Consider the following 20707-nt stretch of genomic DNA (forward strand, 5'->3'; position numbering starts at 1 on the left):
AAACAATTGTAAAAGAATAGTATGAAAAATTATATGCCAACAAATTGGACAACCTAGAAGAAATGGATAAATTCCTAAAAATACACAACCTACCAAAACTGAAGCAAGAAGAAATAGAAAATTTGAACAGCCCAATTAACAGCAATGAAATTGAATCAGTAATCAAAAAACTCCCAACAAACAAGAAAGTTCCAACCAAATGGCTTCACAGACAAATTCTACCAAACATTTAAAGAAGAATTAATACCTATACTTCTTCTCAAACTATTCCAAAAATAGGAAAGGAAGGAAAGCTTCCAAATTCATTCTGAGGCTGGTATTACCCTGATACCAAAACCAGATAAAAACACTACCAAAAAAGGGAACTACAGGTCCTGATGAACATAGATGCAAAAATCCTTGACAAAATACTAGCAAACCAAATCTAATAATACATTTTTAAAAAATCATTCACAGGGTGGCTCAGTCGGTTAAGCAGCTGTCTTCAGCAGAGGTCATGATCCCAGGTTCCTGGGATCAAGCCCCACATCAGGCTCCCTGCTTCTCCCTCTCACTCTGACTGCCACAACCCCTGCTTGTGCTCACGCTCTCTCTCTCTCTCTCTCTGTCAAATACATAAATAAAACCTTTTAAAAAATCATTCACCATGATTAAGTGGGATTTATTCCCAGGATGCAAGCGTGGTTCAATATTCATAAAACAATCAATGTGATATATCACATCAATAAGAAAAAGGATAGCCCATGCCCCTGTGAGCTGAAGGAAGCAGAGTAGGAAGTGGCTGCAATGAATCCCACAAGCTGCCTGCAGCTCTGCCCAGTGAGGGGACAAGGCAGGGTGGAGGAGGGACTTTTGTTGGCCCCAGGCTCACCTGCCCACTCTGGCACTGGGGCCCCATGCCTGCCCGCCTGCCCTGTGGAGTCCCAGGTGACAAGTGCCAGGTGGTGGGCATTGAGCCTCTCTACCTCAAGGCAGAGCCAGCCAGCCCCAACAGCCCAAAGTGTTCCTCAGAGACTGAGCCGCCCCCATCCCACATCCCTACCTCCTGCCCCTGGCCCAGCTCCCACCCACAGCGCCCCAGGCCACAAAAAAGAGGACGATGTGGAGGGGCCTGGACCTGGCAAGCAGGGTGGTGGGAAGTTGGTGCTCAGTTCTCTGTTCAAACACCTCTGCCTGGTCTGTAGGGATGGGGCCTCCAGCTACCACTAGGATGGGCATCCTGTGAGGCTTGCAAAGCCTTCTTCAAGAGGACCATCCAGGGGAGCATCAAGTATAACTGTCCAGCCTCCAATGAGTACAAGTTCACCAAGCAGAGACACAAGGCCTATCAGGCCTGTCCCTTCACCAACTGCCTGCTGATGGACATGCTCAAGGTTTGTCTGGACCATGTCCGGGATAGGTGACAGAAGTACAAGCAGCAGCCAGAGGGGGATCCAGTGCTCTTCCCAGGCTCCTTCCCTGCTGGACCCCTGACAATAGCTAGCGGCACTCCCAAAACCGCTCCAGTAAATGCAATGGTGTACGACCTGCTGGTGGTGGACCTTGAGAAGTACAGGCCATGCCTGACCCAGTGGGCCCCCAACCTTCCAGCTCTGGCTACCCTCTGTGACCTCTCTGACTGAGAGATCATGGTCACTATCAGCTGGGCTAAGAGCATCCTAGGCTTCTCATCACTGTCACTGTCTGACCAGATGTCAGTACTGCAGAGTGTATGGACAGAGGTCCTGGTGTCGGGTGTGGCCTAGCGCTCACTGCTACTGCAGGATGAACTGGCCTTTGATGAGGACCTAGTCCTGGATGAAAAGGGGGCACAAGCGGCTGGCTTGGGGGAATTAGGGGCTGTCCTGCTGTAACTGGTGAGGTGACTACAGGCACTCCAGCTGGAGCATAAGGTATAAGTCCGACGAAGGCCCTGGCCCTTGCCAATTCAGACTCTGTGCACATTGAGGATGCCAAGCTTGTGGAGCAGCTATGAGAAGCTTTACATGAGACCATGCCAGAATATGAAGCAGGCAGGGTGGGCCCTGGAGGGGGTACTGAGCAGCGTCAGGCAGGCAGGCTGCTCATGCTACCACTCCTTCACCAGACAGTGGGCAAAGTGTGGGCCTATATCTATGGGTGAAGCTGGAAGGCAATGTGCCCATGCATAAGCTATTCTTGGAAGTGCTCGAGACCATGATGACTGAGGCAAGGGGTGAGCATGGGTGGGGGTGCTGGCAGGACCCACCCAGTACAGGGTCAGCTCCAACGGGGCAGAGCTGGGTCTGGGCAGTGCTACAGCCTGCTGGCAGGGCCAGGGCAATACCATCAGCCCCTGGGACCAGGCCCTATGCCCTTCCTCTCCCCCTCCCAGGGGGTTTTAGAAGCTTGGGACATGTGTGCCCAGGCTCAGGACACAGTGTTGCCCCTTGCAAGCCATAATGTGCCCTCAGAGTATAGGGGACCTTGCAGAAGCCATAGGGGACTGCAGGGTATGTGGAGGGTGGGGGCAGAAGCCTGATCTCAGGGAGGGAAGGGAGTGGAGGCCACAGTGTCCCAGTGGGTGATGTTTTGCTGCTGCTTAATCCAGCCCCCTCTCTAGAGCAGAGGAGAATTTGGAGAGCACAGGTTCTGCCCCCTTTGTTCCTCTTCTCATCTTTTACATAAGGCTTTACTGCTCCCCCTCGAAGCAATAAACCCAAGCAGGCTCCAGCCCCTGGACCCCAGGTTCCCCCATCACCTCCCACTCAGCCTCCTCAAGGGGTAGGGAATGCACTGTCTCTATCTCCTGCAGAACAATAACACTGTATTTTGGGGTTTGGCCAGATAAGTGGAGGGACATAGGGCAAGGAAGGGCCCAGAGCCCTTGGCTATACAGAGACTCTCTTTTAATGTACATTTGCTGCAAAGAGAAATTGCTTTTCATTTTAAACCTTTGATTAGAAAAACGTATGTCAAGCTCAAGAAAAAAAAGAGAGAAATAAAAATCATGATAATTTTAATAGCCACAGAAAAACCATGTGACAAAGTATAATATCCATTCATGATAAAAACCCTCAACAAAGCACCTCAACATAAAAAAAAAAAAGGCCTTATATGAAAAACCCACAGCAATAGCATACTCAATGGGGAAAAACTAGAGCTTTTCCCCTAAGGTAAGGAACAAGATAAGAATGTCCACTATCACCACTTTTATTCAACATAGTATTGGAAGTCCTGGCCACAGCAATCAGACAACAAAAAGAAATAAAAGGCATCCAAATTGGTAAGGAAGAAGTAAAACTTCCACTATTTGCAGACAATACAATACTATATATAAAAACCCTATAGACTCCACCAAAAAACTCCTAGAACTGATAAATGAATTGAGTAAAGTCACAGGATACAAAATCAATGTACAGAAATCTGTTACATTTCTCTACACTAATATTGAAGCAGTAGAAAGAGAAATTAAAAAACCAATCCCATTTATAATTGCACTGAGAATAACAAAATACCTAGAAATAAACTTAACCAAGGAGGGGAAAGAACTATACTCTGGAAACTATAAAACACTGATGAAAGAAACTGAAGACGACACAAACAAATGGAAAGATATTCCATGCTCATGGATTGGAAGAACAAATATTGTTAAAATGTCTATACTACCCAAAGCAATCTACACATTTAATACAATCCATATCAAAATACCAACAGCATTTTACACAGAGCTAGAAGAAATAATCCTAAAATTTGTATGTAACCACAAAAGACCCCAAATAGCCAAAACAATCTTGAAAAATACAACTGAAGGTATCACAATTCTGGACTTCAAGTTGTATTACAAAGCTGTACTAACCAAAACAGTATGGTACTGGCACAAAAATAGACACATAGATCAATGGCAGAGAATAGAAACCCAGAAATAAACTCACAACTATATGGTCAATTAATCTTCAACAAAAGAAGAATGACTATACAGTTGTAAAAGACAGTCTCTTCAACAAGTGGTTTGGGGAAAACTGGACAGCTACATGCAAAAGAATGAAACTGGATGACCTTCTTACACCATACACAAAAATAAACTAAAAATGGATTAAAGACCTAAATGTGAGACCTAAAACCATAAAAGTCCTTGAAGAAAGTACAGGCAGTAATTTCTCTGACATTAACTGTAGCAACTCTGTTCTAGAGATGTCTTCCGAGGCAAGGGAAATAAAAGCAAAAACTATTGGGACTCACTAAAATAAAAAGCTTTTGCACAACAAAGGAAACAATCAACAAAACTAAAAAGGAACTTATTGAATGGGAGAAGATATTTGCAAATGACATATCTGATAAAAGGTTAGTATCCAATATGTATAAAGAACTTATACAACACAACACCCAAAAAACGAATAATCTGCTTTAAAATGGGCAGAAGAATGAATAGAATTTTCTCCAAAGAAGACATACCAATGGCCAACAGACATATGAAAAGATGATGAATATCATCAGGGAAATGCAAATCAAAACTACAATGCAATATTTTAAGAATGGCTAAAATCAAAAGCACAAGAAACAGCAAGTGTTAGTGAGGATATGAAGAGAAAAGAATCCTCATGCATTGTTCGTGGGAATGCAAACTGGTACAGCCACTGTGGACAACAGTTTGGAAGTTCCTCAAAAGTTACAAATAGAACTACCCTACAATCCAGTAATCACACTACTGGCTATTTACAAAATACAAAAACAACAACCACAACAAGAACACTAATTCAAATGCCACCCCTATGTTTATTGCAGCATTATTTACAATAGCCAAATTATGAAAGCAGTCTAAATGTACATTGATAGATAAATGGATAAAAAAGATGTGGTATGTGTGTATGTGTAGATATATACATAAATATATATAGAGAGATATATAAAATAAAATATATATAATGGAATATTATTCAGCCATGAAAAAGAATGAAATCTTACATGAAATCTTACCTTTTGCAACAACATGAATGGAACAAGAGGGTATAATGCTAAATGAAATAAGTCAGTCAGAGAAAGACAAATACCATATGATTTCACTCATATGTGGAAATTAAGAAATAAACCAATGAGCAAAGTAGAAAAAAAGAGAGACAAACCAATAACTGCGGAGAACAAACTGATGGTTAACAGAGGAGAGGTAGGATGGGGTGATAGGTGAAATAGGGAATGGGGATTAAAAGTAAATTTATCATGATGAATACTGAGTAATGTACAGAATTGTTGAATCACTACATTGTGTACCTGAAACTAATGTAACACTATATCTTAGCAATACTGGACTTTTTTTTAAAAATCCCTTAAAAAAAGCAATGGTAGAGATGACTTTAATGGATTCATTAGTAGACTAGACACAGCTGAGAAAAGAATCTCTGAGCTTGAGGATATATAAATAGAAACTTACAAAACTGAAAATAAAACAGAAAAAAGACTGGAAAATAAAACAAAACAGATAGACCTGAAACTACTGTAACATTGTGTGTCAACCACACTTCAATTTTAAAAATTAAATTAAAAAAAACAGAACTTTCAAGAACTCTGAGATAACTATAAAAGGTATAAAATACACATAATGGGAATACCAGAGGAGAAGAAAGAAAGAAACAATAAAATATTTGAAGTAATATGACTGAGAATTTCTCCCAAATTCATACAAGACATGAAACCATACATCCAGGAGCTCAGAGAATGCCAAGCAGAATAAATGCAAAAAAATAATTTAAAAAGTAAATCTAAAAAAAAACTACACATAGCCATACCATATTCAAACTACAGACTATCAAAGAGAAAGAAAAAGTCTTGAAAGCAGCCTGAAGAAAAACACAGCTCACCTCCAGAGAAGTAAAGAGAAGAATAACATTTGACTTCACCCCAGAAACCATGCAAGCAAGAAGAGTAGAGTGAAATATTTAAATGTAGAGAGAAACAAAATCAACCCAGAATTTTGTATCATATGAAATTATCCTCCAAAAATGGAGGGGGGTGCCTCAATGATTCAGTCGGTTAAGCGTCCAACTCTTGACCTCTCCTCAGGTCTTGATCTCAGGGTCCTGAGTTCAAGCGCCATACTGGGCTCCACACTGGGCATGGAGCCTACTTAAAAAAAAATTAAGGAGAAACAAAAACTTTCTCAGACAAACAAAAATTGAGGGAATTTGTTGCAACAGAACTGCCTTGCAAAAAAAATGTTAAAAGTCCTTTAGAGAGAAGGAGAATGATAAAGGTCAGAAAGGTAGACCTACATAAAGAAAATATGGATCTACATAAAGAACATTGGAGAAGAAATAAGTGAAGGTAAAATAAAAACTTTTCTTTTTCTTATTTTTTTAATAATAATTTTTTTATATTATGTTAGTCACCATACAGTACATCCCTGGTTTTTGATGTAAAGTTCCATAATTCATTAGTTGCGTATAACACCCAGTGCACCATGCAATACGTGCCCTCCTTACTACCCATCACCGGCCTATCCCATTCCCCCACCCCCTCTGCCCTCTGAAGCCCTCAGTTTGTTTCCCAGAGCCCATAATCTCTCATGCTTCATTCCCCCTTCTGATTACCCCCCTTCTTTATCCCTTTCTTCTCCTATCGATCTTCCTACTTCTTATGTTACATAAATGAGTGAAACCATATGATAATTGTCTTTCTCTGCTTGACTTATTTCACTTAGCATTATCTCCTCCAGTGCCGTCCATGTTGCAGCAAATGTTGAGAAATCGTTCTTTTTGATAGCTGAGTAATATTCCATTGTATATATGGACCATATCTTCTTAATCCAGTCATCTGTTGGAGGGCATCTTGGCTCCTTCCACGATTTAGCTATTGTGGACAATGCTGCTATGAACATTGGGGTGCATACGGCCCTTCTCTTCACTACATCTGTATCTTTGGGGTAAACACCCAGTAGTGATCCCTCCTACATTGTTGGTGGGAATGCATGTTGGTACAACCACTGTGGAAAACAGTGTGGAGGTCCCTTAAAAAGTTAAAAATTGAGCTACCCTATGATCCAGCAATTGTACTCTTTTTCTTGTTTTTAATTGATCTAACAGATAACAGTTTGTTCAAAATAATAATACCAATAATGTATTCGATGATTATGCCGTACATGTAAGTGGGATGAATGACAGCAATTACACAGGGGTCAGGAGGAAGTAATTATAAATATTTTGGTATTATAAGGTATTTGTACAACCTGTGAAGTGTTACAGTGTCATGTGAAAGTGGGCTCGGAATAGTTGTAGAAGTATATTGCAAACTCTAGGGCAACCATTTTAAAAGCAAAAAAGAAAAAGTATAACTGATATGTTAAGAAAGGAAAGAAAATGGAATAATATAAAATGCTCAATTAAAACAACAAAAAGGCAAAAAAAGAATAGAAGACAAAAATATGAACAAAGAGCAAAAGCAATAACTAGAAAACAGTAACATATGTGGTAGACAGAAATTTACAGCATTGAATGCATGTTATTCTTTTTTCTTTTATCTAAATTCAATTAGTCAACATATTTAGTCTCAGATGTTGTGTTCAACAATTTATCAGTTGCGTACAACACCCAGTGCTCATCACATCATGTGCCCTCCTTAATGGCCATCATCCAATTACCCCATCCTCCCACCCACCTCCCCTCCAGCAACCCTGTTTGTTTCCTAGAGTTATGAGTCTCTCATGGTTTTTCTCACTCTCTGATTTCTTTCCATCCAGTTTTTCCTCACTTCCCCTATGATCTTCTGCACTGTTTCCTATATTCCACATATGACTGAAACCATATGATAATTCTCTTTCTCTGATTGACTCATTTCACTAAGCATAATACCCTCCAGGTCCGTCCATGTCAATGCAAATGGTAAGTATTCATCCTTTCTGATGGCTAAGAATATTCCATTATACATACATACCACATCTTCTTTATCCATTCACCTGTCAATGGCCATCTTGGCTTTTTCCACATTTCGGCTATTGTGGACATTGCTGCTATGAACATTGGGGTGCAGGTGCCCCTTCAGATCAATACATTTGTATCTTTGGGATAAATCCCTAGTAGTAAAATTGCTGGATCATTGGGTAGCTCTATTTTCAACTTTTTGAGGAACCTCCATACTGTTTTCCAGAGTGGCTGTACCAGTTTGCGCTCCCACCAACAGTGTAAGAGGGTTCCCCTTTCTCCACATTCTCACCAACATTTATCATCTCCTGTCTCATTAATTTTAGCCATTCTGACTGGTGTAAGGTGGTATCTTATTGTGCTTTTGATTTGTATTTTCCCGATGCCAAATGATGTGGAGCACTTTCTCGTGTGTCTCTTGGCCATTTGAATGTTTTCTTTGGAGAAATGTCTGTTCATGTCTTCTGCTCATTTCTTGACTGGATTATTTGATTTTTGGGTGTTGAGTTTTAGAAGTTATTTATAGATCTTTGGTACTAGCCCTTTATTTGATGTCATTGGCAAGTATCTTTTCCCATTCTATAAGTTGCCTTTCAGTTTTGTTGACTGTTTCCTTTGCTGTGCAGAAGCTTTTTATCTTGGTGAAGTCCCAATAGTTCATTTTTGCTTTTGTTTTCCTTGCCTTTGGAGATGTGTCTAGCAAGAAGGCGAATGCATATCTTAGATCTAAAATCCAAAATGTAATCTTACATTCAGAAAATAAAAAAGAGCAAATTAAATCCAAAGTAGGCAGGGGCACCTGGATGGCTCAGTCAGTTAAGCATCTGCCTTCGGCTCAGGTCATGATCCTGGAGTCCTAAGCTCGAGCCCCGCATCAGGATCCCTGCTTAGCAGAGAGCCTGCTTCTCCCTCTGCCTCTCACCCCACTCATGTTCTCCCTCTCTCTCGCTCTCAAATAAATAAAATCTTTTTTAAAAATCCAAAGTAAGCAGAAGAAGGGAAAATATAAAATTGGAGCAGAGATCAATGAAATTAAAAACAGGAAATCAATAAAGAAAATCAACAAACCCAAAAGATGGTTCTTTGAAAAAGCAGTAAAATAAATAAACCTCTAGCAAGGCCAAGAAAAAAAGAAAGAAGATACAAATTACTAATATCAGAAACAAAAGAGGAGACAATCATTACAGAGCTCATGGACATTAAAAGAATAATAAAGGAGTATTATAAACAACTCTATGCCCACAAATTTGATGACCAAGATGAAACAAATCCTTGAAAGACACAATCTGCCAAAACTCACCTGCAAAGAATAAATAGACTATCTGAATAGGGCTGTATCTATGAAAGAAATCAAATCTATAATTAACCTTCCAAAAAGACAGCACTAGGCCCAGATAGATTCACTGGAGGGTCCTACCAAACATTTAAGTAAGAAATTATACCAATTCTCTATAATTTCTTCTGGAAGATAGAAGCCAAAGGGATTCTTCCTAACTCATTTCATGAAGCCAGCATTACCATAATACCAAAACCAGGCAAAGATATTACAAAAAAAGAAAACTATAGACTAATAGCTCTCATGAATATAAATTTTTAAAAATCTCAATTTAAAAAAATTAGCAAATAAAATCCAATAAAAAGATTATACACCATGACACAGTGGGATTTATCCTGCATATATAAGGCTGGTTCAGTATTTGAAAATCAATCAATGTAACCCACCACATCAACAAGCTAAAGAAGAATAATTACATGGAGATATCAGTAGATAGAATAAAAGCATTTGACAAAATTCAACATCCGTTCATGATTTTTTTTAACTCACAGCAAATTAGGAATAGAGAGGAACTTTCTCAACTTAATAAAAAATATCTACAGGGGCGCCTGGGTGGCTCAGTCGTTAAGCGTCTGCCTTTGGCTCAGGGCGTGATCCCAGCGATCTGGGATCGAGCCCCGCATCAGGCTCCTCCACTGGGAGCCTGCTTTTACCTCTCCCACTCCCCCTGCTTGTGTTCCGTCTCTCGCTGGCTGTCTCTCTGTGTCAAATAAATAAATAAATAAAATCTTTAAAAAAAATCTACAAAACCTACAGCTAACATCATAACTGTGGGTTGAAACTAGAAGCTTTCCTGCTAAGGTCAAGAACAAGTTAAGGCTGTTCCTTCTCACCACTCCAATACAACATTGTATTGGAAACCCTAGCTAGTGCAATAAGGCCAAAAAAAAAAAAAAAAAAGGAAATAAAACGTATACAAATGGAGAAAGAAGAAGTAAAACTGTGTTTGTTCTCAGATGACATGCTTGTCTATATAGAAAATCCCAAAGAATCAGGGGCATCTGGGTGGCTCAGTCGGTTAAGCATCTGCCTTCAGCTCAGTTGATGATCCTGGGGTCCTGGGATCAGCATCAGGCTCCCTGCTCAGTGGGGAGCCTGCTTCTCCCTCTCCCTCTGCCCCTCTCCCTGCTCGTGTGCTCTTTCTCTCTCTCTCTCTCTCTGCACCTATCTATCTCAAATAAATAAATAAAATCTTTTTTAAAAAAAGAAAAGAAAATCCCAAAGAATCAACAAAAACACTCGGGGCGGGGGAAGGGGAAACACTCCGAACAATGCAATCACAGCAAGGTTAATATACAGAAGTCAACTGCTTCTTTATATGCCAGCGATGAACTATAGGAATCCAAAATTAAAAAAACAGTGCCATTTACATTAGCACCAACAAAATGAAACACATACATACAAATCTAACAAAACATGCACAAAATCTATAAGAGGAAAACTACAAAACTCTGGTGAAAGAAACCAAAGGAAAACTAAAATGGAGAGCTATTCCATGTTCATAGTTAGGAAAATTCAATAATGTCAAGATTTCAATTCTTCTCAATCTGATCTATAGATTCAACACAATCCCAGTCAAAATCCCAACAAATTACTTTGTAGATATTGACAAACTGATTCTACAGTTTATATGGAGTGGCAAAAGACCCAGAATAGCCAACACAATACTGCAGGAGAACAAAGGCAGAGGACTGACATTACCCAACTTTAAGACTTATTATAGGGGTACCTGGGTGGCTCAGTCAGTTAAGCACCTGATTCTTGGTTTCAGCTCAAGTCATGATCTCAGGGTTGTGAGATCAAGCCCCGCATTGGGCTCCATGCTGGATGTGGAGCCTGCTCTCTCTCTCCCTTCCCTCCTCCTTTGCCCCTCCCTCCCAACACTTGCACGCACACATGCACCCAATCTCTCTCTCTCTCTCAAATAAATAAATAAAATCTTTTTTTTTTAAGATTTTATTTATTTATTTAACAGAGATAGAGACAGCCAGCGAGAGAGGGAACACAAGCAGGGGGAGTGGGAGAGGAAGGAGCAGGCTCATAGCAGAGGAGCCTGATGTGGGGCTCGAAACCATAACGCCGGGATCACGCCCTGAGCCGAAGGCAGACGCCTAACCGCTGTGCCACTCAGGCGCCCCAATAAATAAAATCTTTAAAAAAAAACACCTTGCTATAAAGATACAGCAATCCAGACAGTGTAAAACTGGCAAAAAGAATAGACACACAAATTAATGGAACAGAATAAAGAGCTCCAAAATAGACCCACATATGATTAACTGATCTTTGCCAAAGGAGCAAAAGCACACCATGGAGAAAACACAACCCTTCAACAAATGGTTCTGGGACAACTAGACATTAGACATCCATGTGCAAACACAGAGAGAGAGAGGAGGAGGAGGAAGGGCAGGAGCAGCAGCATCTAGACACAGACCTCACACCCTTCACAAAAACTGACTTACAGTGGCTCACAGACCTAAACAGAAATGCAAAACCTAGAAAACTCCTAAGAAGATAACATGGGAAAAAATCTAGATAACTTTGGGTTTGGTCATGACTTTTTAGATAAAACACTAATGAAAAAAATAATTGATAAACTAGACTTTATTGGCATTAAAACTTCCGTTCTGTAAAGACATTATAAAGAGAATGAGAAGATAAGTCACAGAACAAGAGAAAATATTTGCAAAAGACATATCTGATAAAGAACTGTTAGCCAAAATATACAAAGAATTCTTAAAAATCAACAATAAGATAATAAACGACCTGACTTAAAATGGGCAAAATAGCTGCATCAAAGAAAACAGAAAGTGGAAAATAAGCATATGAAAAGGTGCTTCCCACTCATGTCACCAAAGAAATTAAAACAATGAGATACCACTGCATATCTATTAGAATGGTGAAAATCTAAAAAAACCAAAAAAACAAAACAAAACAAAAACGGATAACACCAAATGCTGACAAAGGCATGGAGCAAAAGGAACACTCATTGATGGTGAGAATACAAAGTGGTATAGCTACTTTGGAAAACAGTGTGGCAGTTGCTTTAAAAAACTAAATATTCTCTTACCATATGATCCAGCAATTGTGCTCCTTGATGTTTATCGAAAGGAGCTATAAACTTATAACCATATAAAAATCTGCACACAAATGTTTATAGCAGCTTTACTCGTAATTGGAAGCAACCAAGATGTCCTTCAATAGGTGAATAGATAAATAAACTATGGCACATAAGACAATGGAGTATTATTCAATACTAAAAACAAATGAGTTATCAAGCCGTAAAATGACCTTGAATGTGTATTATTAAGTGAAAGAAGCCAATCTGAAAAAGGCTACAAACTGTGATTCCAAGTATATAACATTCCAGAAAAGGCAAAACCATGGAAACAGTAAGGAGATCAGACAGATATGGCCTGGAGTTAGGGAAGAGGAGGAAAGAATGAATAAGCAGAGCAGAGGATTGTTAGGGCAATTATTCTGTATGATACCATAATGACAGCTACATGTCATTACACATTTGTCAAAACCCACAGAACTGTACAATGCCAAGAGTGAACTCTAATATATACTATGGACTTTGGGTAATAATGATGTGTCGTTGTAGGCTCATCAATTGTGACAAATGTAATACTGGTGCAGGATGTTAATATTTAGGGTGGCTATACATGTGTGAGAGAGGGGGTATATGTGAACTGTTCCTACTTTCTGCTCAATTTTTCTGTGAACGTACAACTACTCTAAAAATAATAATACCTATTATTAAGAAATGCTATGAATATATTCTCTCATTTCTTCTCTTCCTTAAAAGACATAAGATTATAAAACGCAATAATTATGACATTATTAGATTCATAACATATATAAATATAATATAGATGAAAGTATAGAATGAAAAAGAGGGAATGGTGTTATATTAGAGCAACGTTTTTATATAATATTGAAATTAAGTTTGAATTACTCTTAAGCAGACTGTAATAAGTTAAGAAGCATACGGTGATCCCTAGATCCCAACCACAAACAGCTCAAAATAATATGGTTAAAAAATCAACAGAGAAATTTAAAATGAGACACACAAAAAATATATTTATTTAATGCAAAAGAAGTCAAGGAATAACAGAGGAACAAAAAAGACAGAAGCAATTAGATAATAAATATCAAAATGGCAAGTGTAAATTCAACCATATCAATAATTACCACAAATACAAATAGTCTAAACATCCCAATCAAAAAGCAGAAATTGTTGGACTGCATTAAAAAAAAGCAAGATCCAACTGTGTGCTGTCTATAAGAAACACACTTAAGATTCAAAGAAACAAATGAGTTGAAATGGTAGGAGATCTATCATGTGAACAGTAACCAGAAGAGAGCTAGAGTAACTATATTAACATTGAGGAAAAGCAGACTTTAAGACAAGAATTATCATTATAAGACCTAAGCAGTGTTTTTCTAAATAGATCTCCTGAGGCAAGGGAAACAAAAGCAAAAATAAAGTATTGGGACTACATCAAAATAAAAAGCAGGGCACCTGGGTGCCTCTGTCAGTTAAGTGTCCGACTCTTGATTTCTACTTAAGTCATGTCCTCAGGGTCCTGGGTTGGAGCCCCTGGTTGGCTCCATGCTGAGTGTGGAGTCTGCTTAAGATTCTCTCTCTCTCCCTCTTCCTCTGCCCCTCCCCCCAACTCTCCCCCTGAGACACGACACCTGAAAGCAATACATGATCCTGACCTACATCTTCTAGGCAAAATAATAAATAAATACATAAATAAATAAAAGAAATTTTTAAAAGGTAGATATAGAGATAGATAAATAGAAGTATATTATAAAAAATTATTGGTACAATGGACAAAATTGGAAAATGGACTGTTAAAGTATGGTATCAATGTCAAAATTTTCTTAATTTGATAATTTCACTAAAAATATATAAGAATATTCTTGTTAGGAAATATACACTGAAATATTATACAGTGAAAAGGCCTAATATATGTAACATACTCTCAAATGATTCAAGGAATATATATATATATATATTTATATCTCCTGTGGTCTTTCTGAGAGACAGAGAATATAGAGCAAATGTGACAAAATGTAAAAAGTTGATGAAGGATAAACGGCAGTTTTTTGTATTATTTTTGCAATGTTTCTGTAAATTAGGAAATATTTCAAAACAAAGCATTAAAAAATTAACAAAACAGAAAGAGATTGATACTTCTTTGACATGACATTAATTTCTGAACAACAGCCAGTATTACGCTTAACAGGCAAACACCAGCAGCATTCCCACCCAAGTCTAGAACAAGAAAAAGATGCCACTTTGCCACTAGTATTTAACATTGTACTGGAGTCACTAGCCAACAAAATTAGAAAAGAGAAAGAAATCAGACATATAAAACTTCGAAAGAAAAGAAAAGAAGACCATTTGCTGACCATATGATTGTAAACCTAGAAAGTAACTGAAAAAAATAAGACAATTCCATAAGAAATTTGAATGCAAAATTAATATACAGAAACCACTGGGAGGACAGCAGTGGACTCAGTCTTTGGAGCTGTCCCTGGAGCCAGAGCTGCCGTGTCTCCTCCTCTTCTACTTCCCTTTGTAAACAATAAAGGCCATCTGTACCTTAAAATTGTAAAAAATAAATAAGGGGTGCCCCGGGGCTTGGTCAGTTGAACAGGGGACTGATAACTTTATCTCAGGTCCTGATGAAGCCCCCCTCCCCTCTACGTTCAGCAGCAGAGTCTGCTAAAGATTCTTTCCCTCCATCGCTCCCCTTACTTGGGGGCAGGCATGCTTTCTCTCTCTCTCTCTCTCTTTCAAATAAATAAATAAATTTTTTAATAAATAAATAAATAAAATTTTTAAATTATACAGAGAGAGAGAGAAATCATTGGCATTCGCTTATAACATAGAAACTTAAGTATTTGGTTAAAAAAAAACAACTGCAATTTAGCTTCAGCCTTTAAAAGACCAGATACCCAAATTAACTACTTTACTGTCAATTTGGGCATTCTTAAAATAGTAAGGTATTGATGATTTTATGATAACATAGGCCATGATCATATCTAATCATTGTAAAAGCATCAGTAATTGCATGATGCCATTCACCCCTCAGTGATGTGTTCAGGAAATAAAGATATACCAAAATTACCAGAATTACCAGGAGATAAGCAGAAAGTGAATGGGCCACTATAATCATTCTTCTTCAGGCAAAGACAAAGGAGTTGCTGTGCAAGAGACATTTGAAGTTGTCTTATCTTGTACTTATACAAAATATTCAAACAAGATACAGACACCAGTATTGCATGTTGAAAAAGATCTCTTCGTAAAAGACACAAGAGATCCTGTACTTTGCTGATAACAATACCAAGTAGCAGTAAGCTCTAACATATTACAGAAAAATATCCACAATAGTTTGCCATTCCAGGAAGGAAACAAATCCCCTATGTTATGTTTGTAAATACAAAGAAAAGTATCTTACTACATCAATCCAGGATTGGGAGTTGGTGGGGAGTGGAAGGGAGGGCTACACTGCTTACAGTTTTTGAAAATGTATTCAGGTATTATTACTTATGTAAATAAAATTTTCTTAAAGCCAGTTGTGCATTCTAGGAGATAACATAACAGCCAATGCCAAGACCAGTGTCAGGGCCTGGAGTGCAGGGCCTGGGCCTCAGAGTCTCCAACCAAGCAATGAAGGAGTCAGAGTGTTCTGATGCACAATGCGGAGGAAACTCTTGAGTCCCACTCACTGATGTCCACCTTGTACCTAACTTCCAGTAGCCAAGATACTTCCACTTTTTTCTTCCAATAGGACATGTCTGTGGCCAACCTGTACCCTGCCCAGAACCTTAAGCTACAGTTGTTAATTCCACCCCGACAGTGGTTCAAGCATTTCGTGCTGATTGGTTAGGCAGTATTGACCCAAAGAGTGGCCCTGACAGTCCCTGGGCCTCTTGCAGGAAAGTTAAGTCAGGCAGGATGAAAGATATCTGATCCGGTACCCAGCAAGCCATTCCTGAACCATATACATATTATGTCATAAAAATACCTGGAAGAGTACTTTCTAACAGATCAGACTCCCTTTTAGGATGAAGATCATGATGATGACGATGACGGTATTTTTTACCATTCATTCAATGCCTGCTGCATGTGAAGCGCTGTTCAAAATGCTGGGGAACAGTGCTGGCATTGTCAAGCGGGAGAGACAGATTATAAACATAATAAACAGTAAACAGCTACTATTTACTAAGCACTTACTATGTTCCAACATTTTACGTACATTATCTCACAACCAGCTGGCACGGTAGATGGCATTCTCCCTTTTATATGTAAGGACACTGAGGCTCAGAGAAAGTGAAATGACTTGCCCGTCATCACCCAAGTAGAAAGTGGATGACCAGAAGAGAAAATTGGGTGCATCTATTCCAGGACCCCTGCTAACTGCTTCTGTTTCAGGGCAGGACCATATTACCTTGGAAGAGGACTTCCCAGTGAGGATTCACAGGACCAAGGACAATGATGAGCTCCAAAGTGGAATGGCTTAGATGAGGTGAGCAGCAGACACCAGCCAAGGCTAGGCTCCACCTTGCTCAGAGCCCCACTCCTGGGCAGGCCAGGAGTTCTAAACCCCTCCCTGTGTCCTGGCTAGCTTTAGCCAGGCTAGCTTTAACTCATCCATGTGTGCCTTACACCAGGGCACGTTCACTTTCAGTCTCCTGAGTGGAACTCCCATTATTCCCCAGGCGTGGAAATTCAAGGGCCGAAGCAGTGGTTCCTGCAAGCTCCTCCCCCATCCCCACTCCCTCACCCCCTGCACCACCACCACTATCTTCTGCCTGAACACCAGCAGCACAGCGATTGCTCCTATCACCTAGGACCCTTGGAGTAGGTTACAGCGGCTTCCACATTCACCCCGTGAGGACTGCAGTCTCCCAGCAGCCCACACTCTCCCTTTCCCCTCCCCTGGTCGCACCGCCAGAGCCCTTGCTAGTTCTCACAGACAGTGCCTTGCCCCAGGTTGCGTCAGCTCACAGGAATTTCCCGCCACACAGCCAGGAACCCCGGAAGCCCTGCCATAAGAGCGGATGCTGGCCACTTGTGCAAGGAAAAACCCTGAATGTAGCCCAGGAAGTTTGAGTTTTCTGCCTAACTTTGTCACCAACAGTCAGGGCCCTGATCGCAGGCATAACCACCGTGCTACCCGAACCACTCACCATTAATGAAAACAAACTCAGTGATCTTAAACTTCAGTGTAAAACAAAATTTTTTGGAGGTGCTTACAGAGAATTCCTAGGCCCCACGCTCCAGGAATTCTTATTCAGTGATTCTGGGATGGGGGAAAGCATCTGCATTTTCCAAAATTCGCCAGGGAATGGCAATGCCACCAAGTCACAGACCACTCTATTAAATGTCCATTAAGAGAGGTCTGGTTTAAATGTAATTCCATACAAAGGAATGCTATGCAGCTCTAAAAATGAAAATATAAATATGTTATTTTGTAAAAAGGTATAAGGTGAGCAATCGCATGGTTAAGGAACAGGGGTGGAAGGAAATGTTTTGTTGTCCTCTGTAACCATATTAGGAGTATTACTTATTCCAAAACCAGTTTTGGGTGTTTCTTCCTGTTAACACTAGACAACGAGCTGAGCCACACCTTCCTTTTGCAGCCACAATACACTTGACACTCAGATCAAGGTGCCGACGTTGCATCTTCTTAAGTGGGCCTTGTCATGTCAGACCCAGTTCTGGTAGTTCCCGGCTTATGAGCAAACCGATTAACCCTCTGCATGACATTTTCATCATCTGTCAAATGGGCTAAAATAGACCTACTTTGTGGTTGTATTTTAGGTCAAACTAAATAAACTCCTAATACTTATGATGGTACTATAATCATTACTACAGGACAAAACGGGTATGTATGTAGTATGGTAATAACTCATCTTGCAGGGCCAGCTATTAACGCACTCAATTCTAATCTCACTTCCCCTTCAACAGAACATCTGAAAGATTCTTGAGAGTGGTTTACAACTTCCGCAGAGGTGTAAGAAAATGGCCCAAAAATGCTTCCCGCTATTCAATATACAGAAAAGCCCAGGTCATTTCCGGGGCGGGGCTTCGGAGGAGGCGGGCGTTACATCTCTCTGTCCTGGTGTCGCTTTCCACTGCTGGGAATTGACACTCAAACACTTTTCTGATTAAGGTCCTCCTCACCTGAAGTCAACTCAAAGAAGGCCGAGATTTCCACACTGGAAGCCAAGCCCTAAAGCGGTACCATTGTTCTGCCTCCTAGAGGCCCAGTTAAGTATTTCCTTAACCACAGCCTCAGCTATTGGGCTGCACAGACACCGTGATCTCTAGGGGGCGGGGCCTCGGAAGGGGCGGAGCCTAGCCTGACATTTTACGACTCTGGTTCCGCAGGCGTCACTTGAATTATCCGCGCAGATCCGTCAGTGTGAGAAACCTGGGATTCGAACGCCCGAGGCTGAGCCCTGCACCCGTGCTGCGACGCCAGAACCCCAGGACTGCGGGCCTCCCAGGAGGCGCCTCCAGAACTCCAGGCACTGTCTCTGCGTCGCCGGGCACCGCGCCCCGCCGCCCCCGGACGCCTCACCTGTCGTCCAAACCTGTCACTGCGTGCAGGACCCTGTCCCTCACACCCTCCGCCAGGCCCCGGGAGCGCCGCCCGACGCGCCGTCCAGGTGATGGGCAGCCGGCCCCGCAGCCCCAGCGCCTACCCTGAGCTCTGCTGGGGACCGCCGCCCGGAGGACCCCGCCCTGCCAAGCGCCGGCGAACCGAGGAGCCCGCGGGCCTGGAAGGCCTGGAGGGGCCGCCCGCCGCCGCCGGCGCACTCACCTCCGTGGTGGTCCTGGCCACGGGCTGTGCCCTGCAGCTGCTCCTGGACGACGTGGAGCTGGTGCTCGAGCCCCAGGCGACGTCGGCCCTGCAAGTGACCCTCGGAGAGCTCTCCCTCGTGCTGGTCCCCGAGGCCCTCCTCAGCTCGGGAGGGCAGGGCCCCTCGCCCGCCGGCCTAGAACACGGCGCTTTCCGGAACGCGCCCGGGCACGAAGTCGCCGTCGAGCAGGGATTCTTCTGCGCATCTGTCCCAGAGGTGGCCGCCCAAGAAGAGGCCTACGAGGAAGACGCGGACCCCGAGTTCCTGCCGCCTGGGCTGGACCCCGCGGCGGGCTCCGTCCCTGGGCTCCGCCCCCACCCGCAGGGCCCCAAACCAGATCCCTGGCCTGGGGCCCCCACCCCTCGTCCAAAGAGACGCTCTCCTCTTCGCTACTTCAGCCTGGACGCCCACCTTCTGGAGCCCTTCCCCAGCTCGCCACTCCAACCTCTACCTCCCTCTCCGAGTCCAGGTCCCCAAGTGCGCCCCCAGCGCCCTCCGGGTCCCTCTCGCAAGGCCCGGAGACGTCTGTTCCGGGAATGAACTGCTCCCACAATCCCTTGCCATCCAGTGGGCACCTTCTACCAGCCGCTGTGTGTACATTGCACAACCTGCAAGAATCGCCAAGCATGAATCACGGACAGATGCTCTTTTGATGCAGGCTGCATTGCAAAATTTTGGATCAAGGCGAACCGAAACATCTGAAAGGAAATCACCTCAGCAACGACATGCTGCTGGAAATACAGTGTACTTCCAGAAATCCGAAATGCTGCTTAGGTTGTTTTCTCTATAAGGTTACGCTTAAGTAGCTCCATTCTCCTAGTTTTGCACTTTTTTCTAAAAACCCATCCTTTCCCCAGCACCCTACCACTGCACCTCTTCCTCCGAAATTTGAGTAATTACTAAAAAGAAAAAAAATTTCTTAGAGAGTTTTGGCCCCCGTGTCCTTACTCTGTTTATGTCCTTACCCTGTTTATGACAGCCTTGCCATTTTGACTTTTTGGTGGCTGGAGATGCTTTTGGGGAATCTGACAAATAGGTGTATGTGGACAAATGTTTGCTGCATACAAAACAAACACAGAATGAGGAGCCATGATCATGTGCCCTCTTTTTCTTAATGAGAAGGTTATCAAATGTTATAACTGTATTGCTCGGTTGGGGGGGATTTTTCCCAAAAGAACCAACTCTTTGGCATTATTTTCTTCCACTGTATTTTTAATGTAATTCTCCTGTGCTGGAAAAGTTCATAATTCTAAAGACTCTGTGCTTTGATAGTTCTAAGATCCTGGATATATTTTGTACATTGTTACTGGCATAATTTGTTGTGTTGTTCTGGTATCCAGAAAAAATGATTTGATTTATTTAATGGCTTATCTGTAGATTATCTTGCTTAACTAATAAAGACAATAATATGTCCAAAATAATGCGAATATTGTCTCTTTTTTTTTTTGACAAGCCTCTTACATTTTATTTTTCCTTGATTTTTTTTAATTTTTTTAATTTTTCATTATGTTAGTTAGCCAACATATAGTACATCATAAGTTTTTGTTGTAGTGTTCAACGATTCATTAGTTGCCTGTGACATCCAGTGCTCATCCCAACACGTGCTCTCCTT

The 20707-nt window shown here is 41.4% G+C and overlaps 1 protein-coding gene and 1 pseudogene across 1 annotated transcript; both read left to right on the plus strand.

The window, feature by feature from the left end:
* Positions 1 to 860: 860 nt before the first annotated feature.
* On the plus strand, positions 861 to 18904 carry LOC103681658 (annotated as a pseudogene).
* LOC103681663 (proline-rich protein 23A-like) lies at positions 18740 to 20051 on the plus strand. Its single transcript, XM_008711239.2, has one exon. It carries the CDS (start codon positions 18904 to 18906, stop codon positions 19633 to 19635), a length of 732 nt encoding a protein of 243 aa, XP_008709461.2. The 5' UTR covers positions 18740 to 18903; the 3' UTR covers positions 19636 to 20051.
* Positions 20052 to 20707: the final 656 nt, after the last annotated feature.

Source organism: Ursus maritimus, unplaced genomic scaffold, assembly GCF_017311325.1.
Source record: "Ursus maritimus isolate PB19 unplaced genomic scaffold, ASM1731132v1 scaffold_20, whole genome shotgun sequence".
Taxonomy (NCBI): Eukaryota; Metazoa; Chordata; class Mammalia; order Carnivora; family Ursidae; genus Ursus; species Ursus maritimus.

Bases quoted from the DNA above. Each gene is read 5' to 3' on its own strand.
- LOC103681663 (XM_008711239.2), top strand. From the start codon at position 18,904: ATGGGCAGCCGGCCCCGCAGCCCCAGCGCCTACCCTGAGCTCTGCTGG.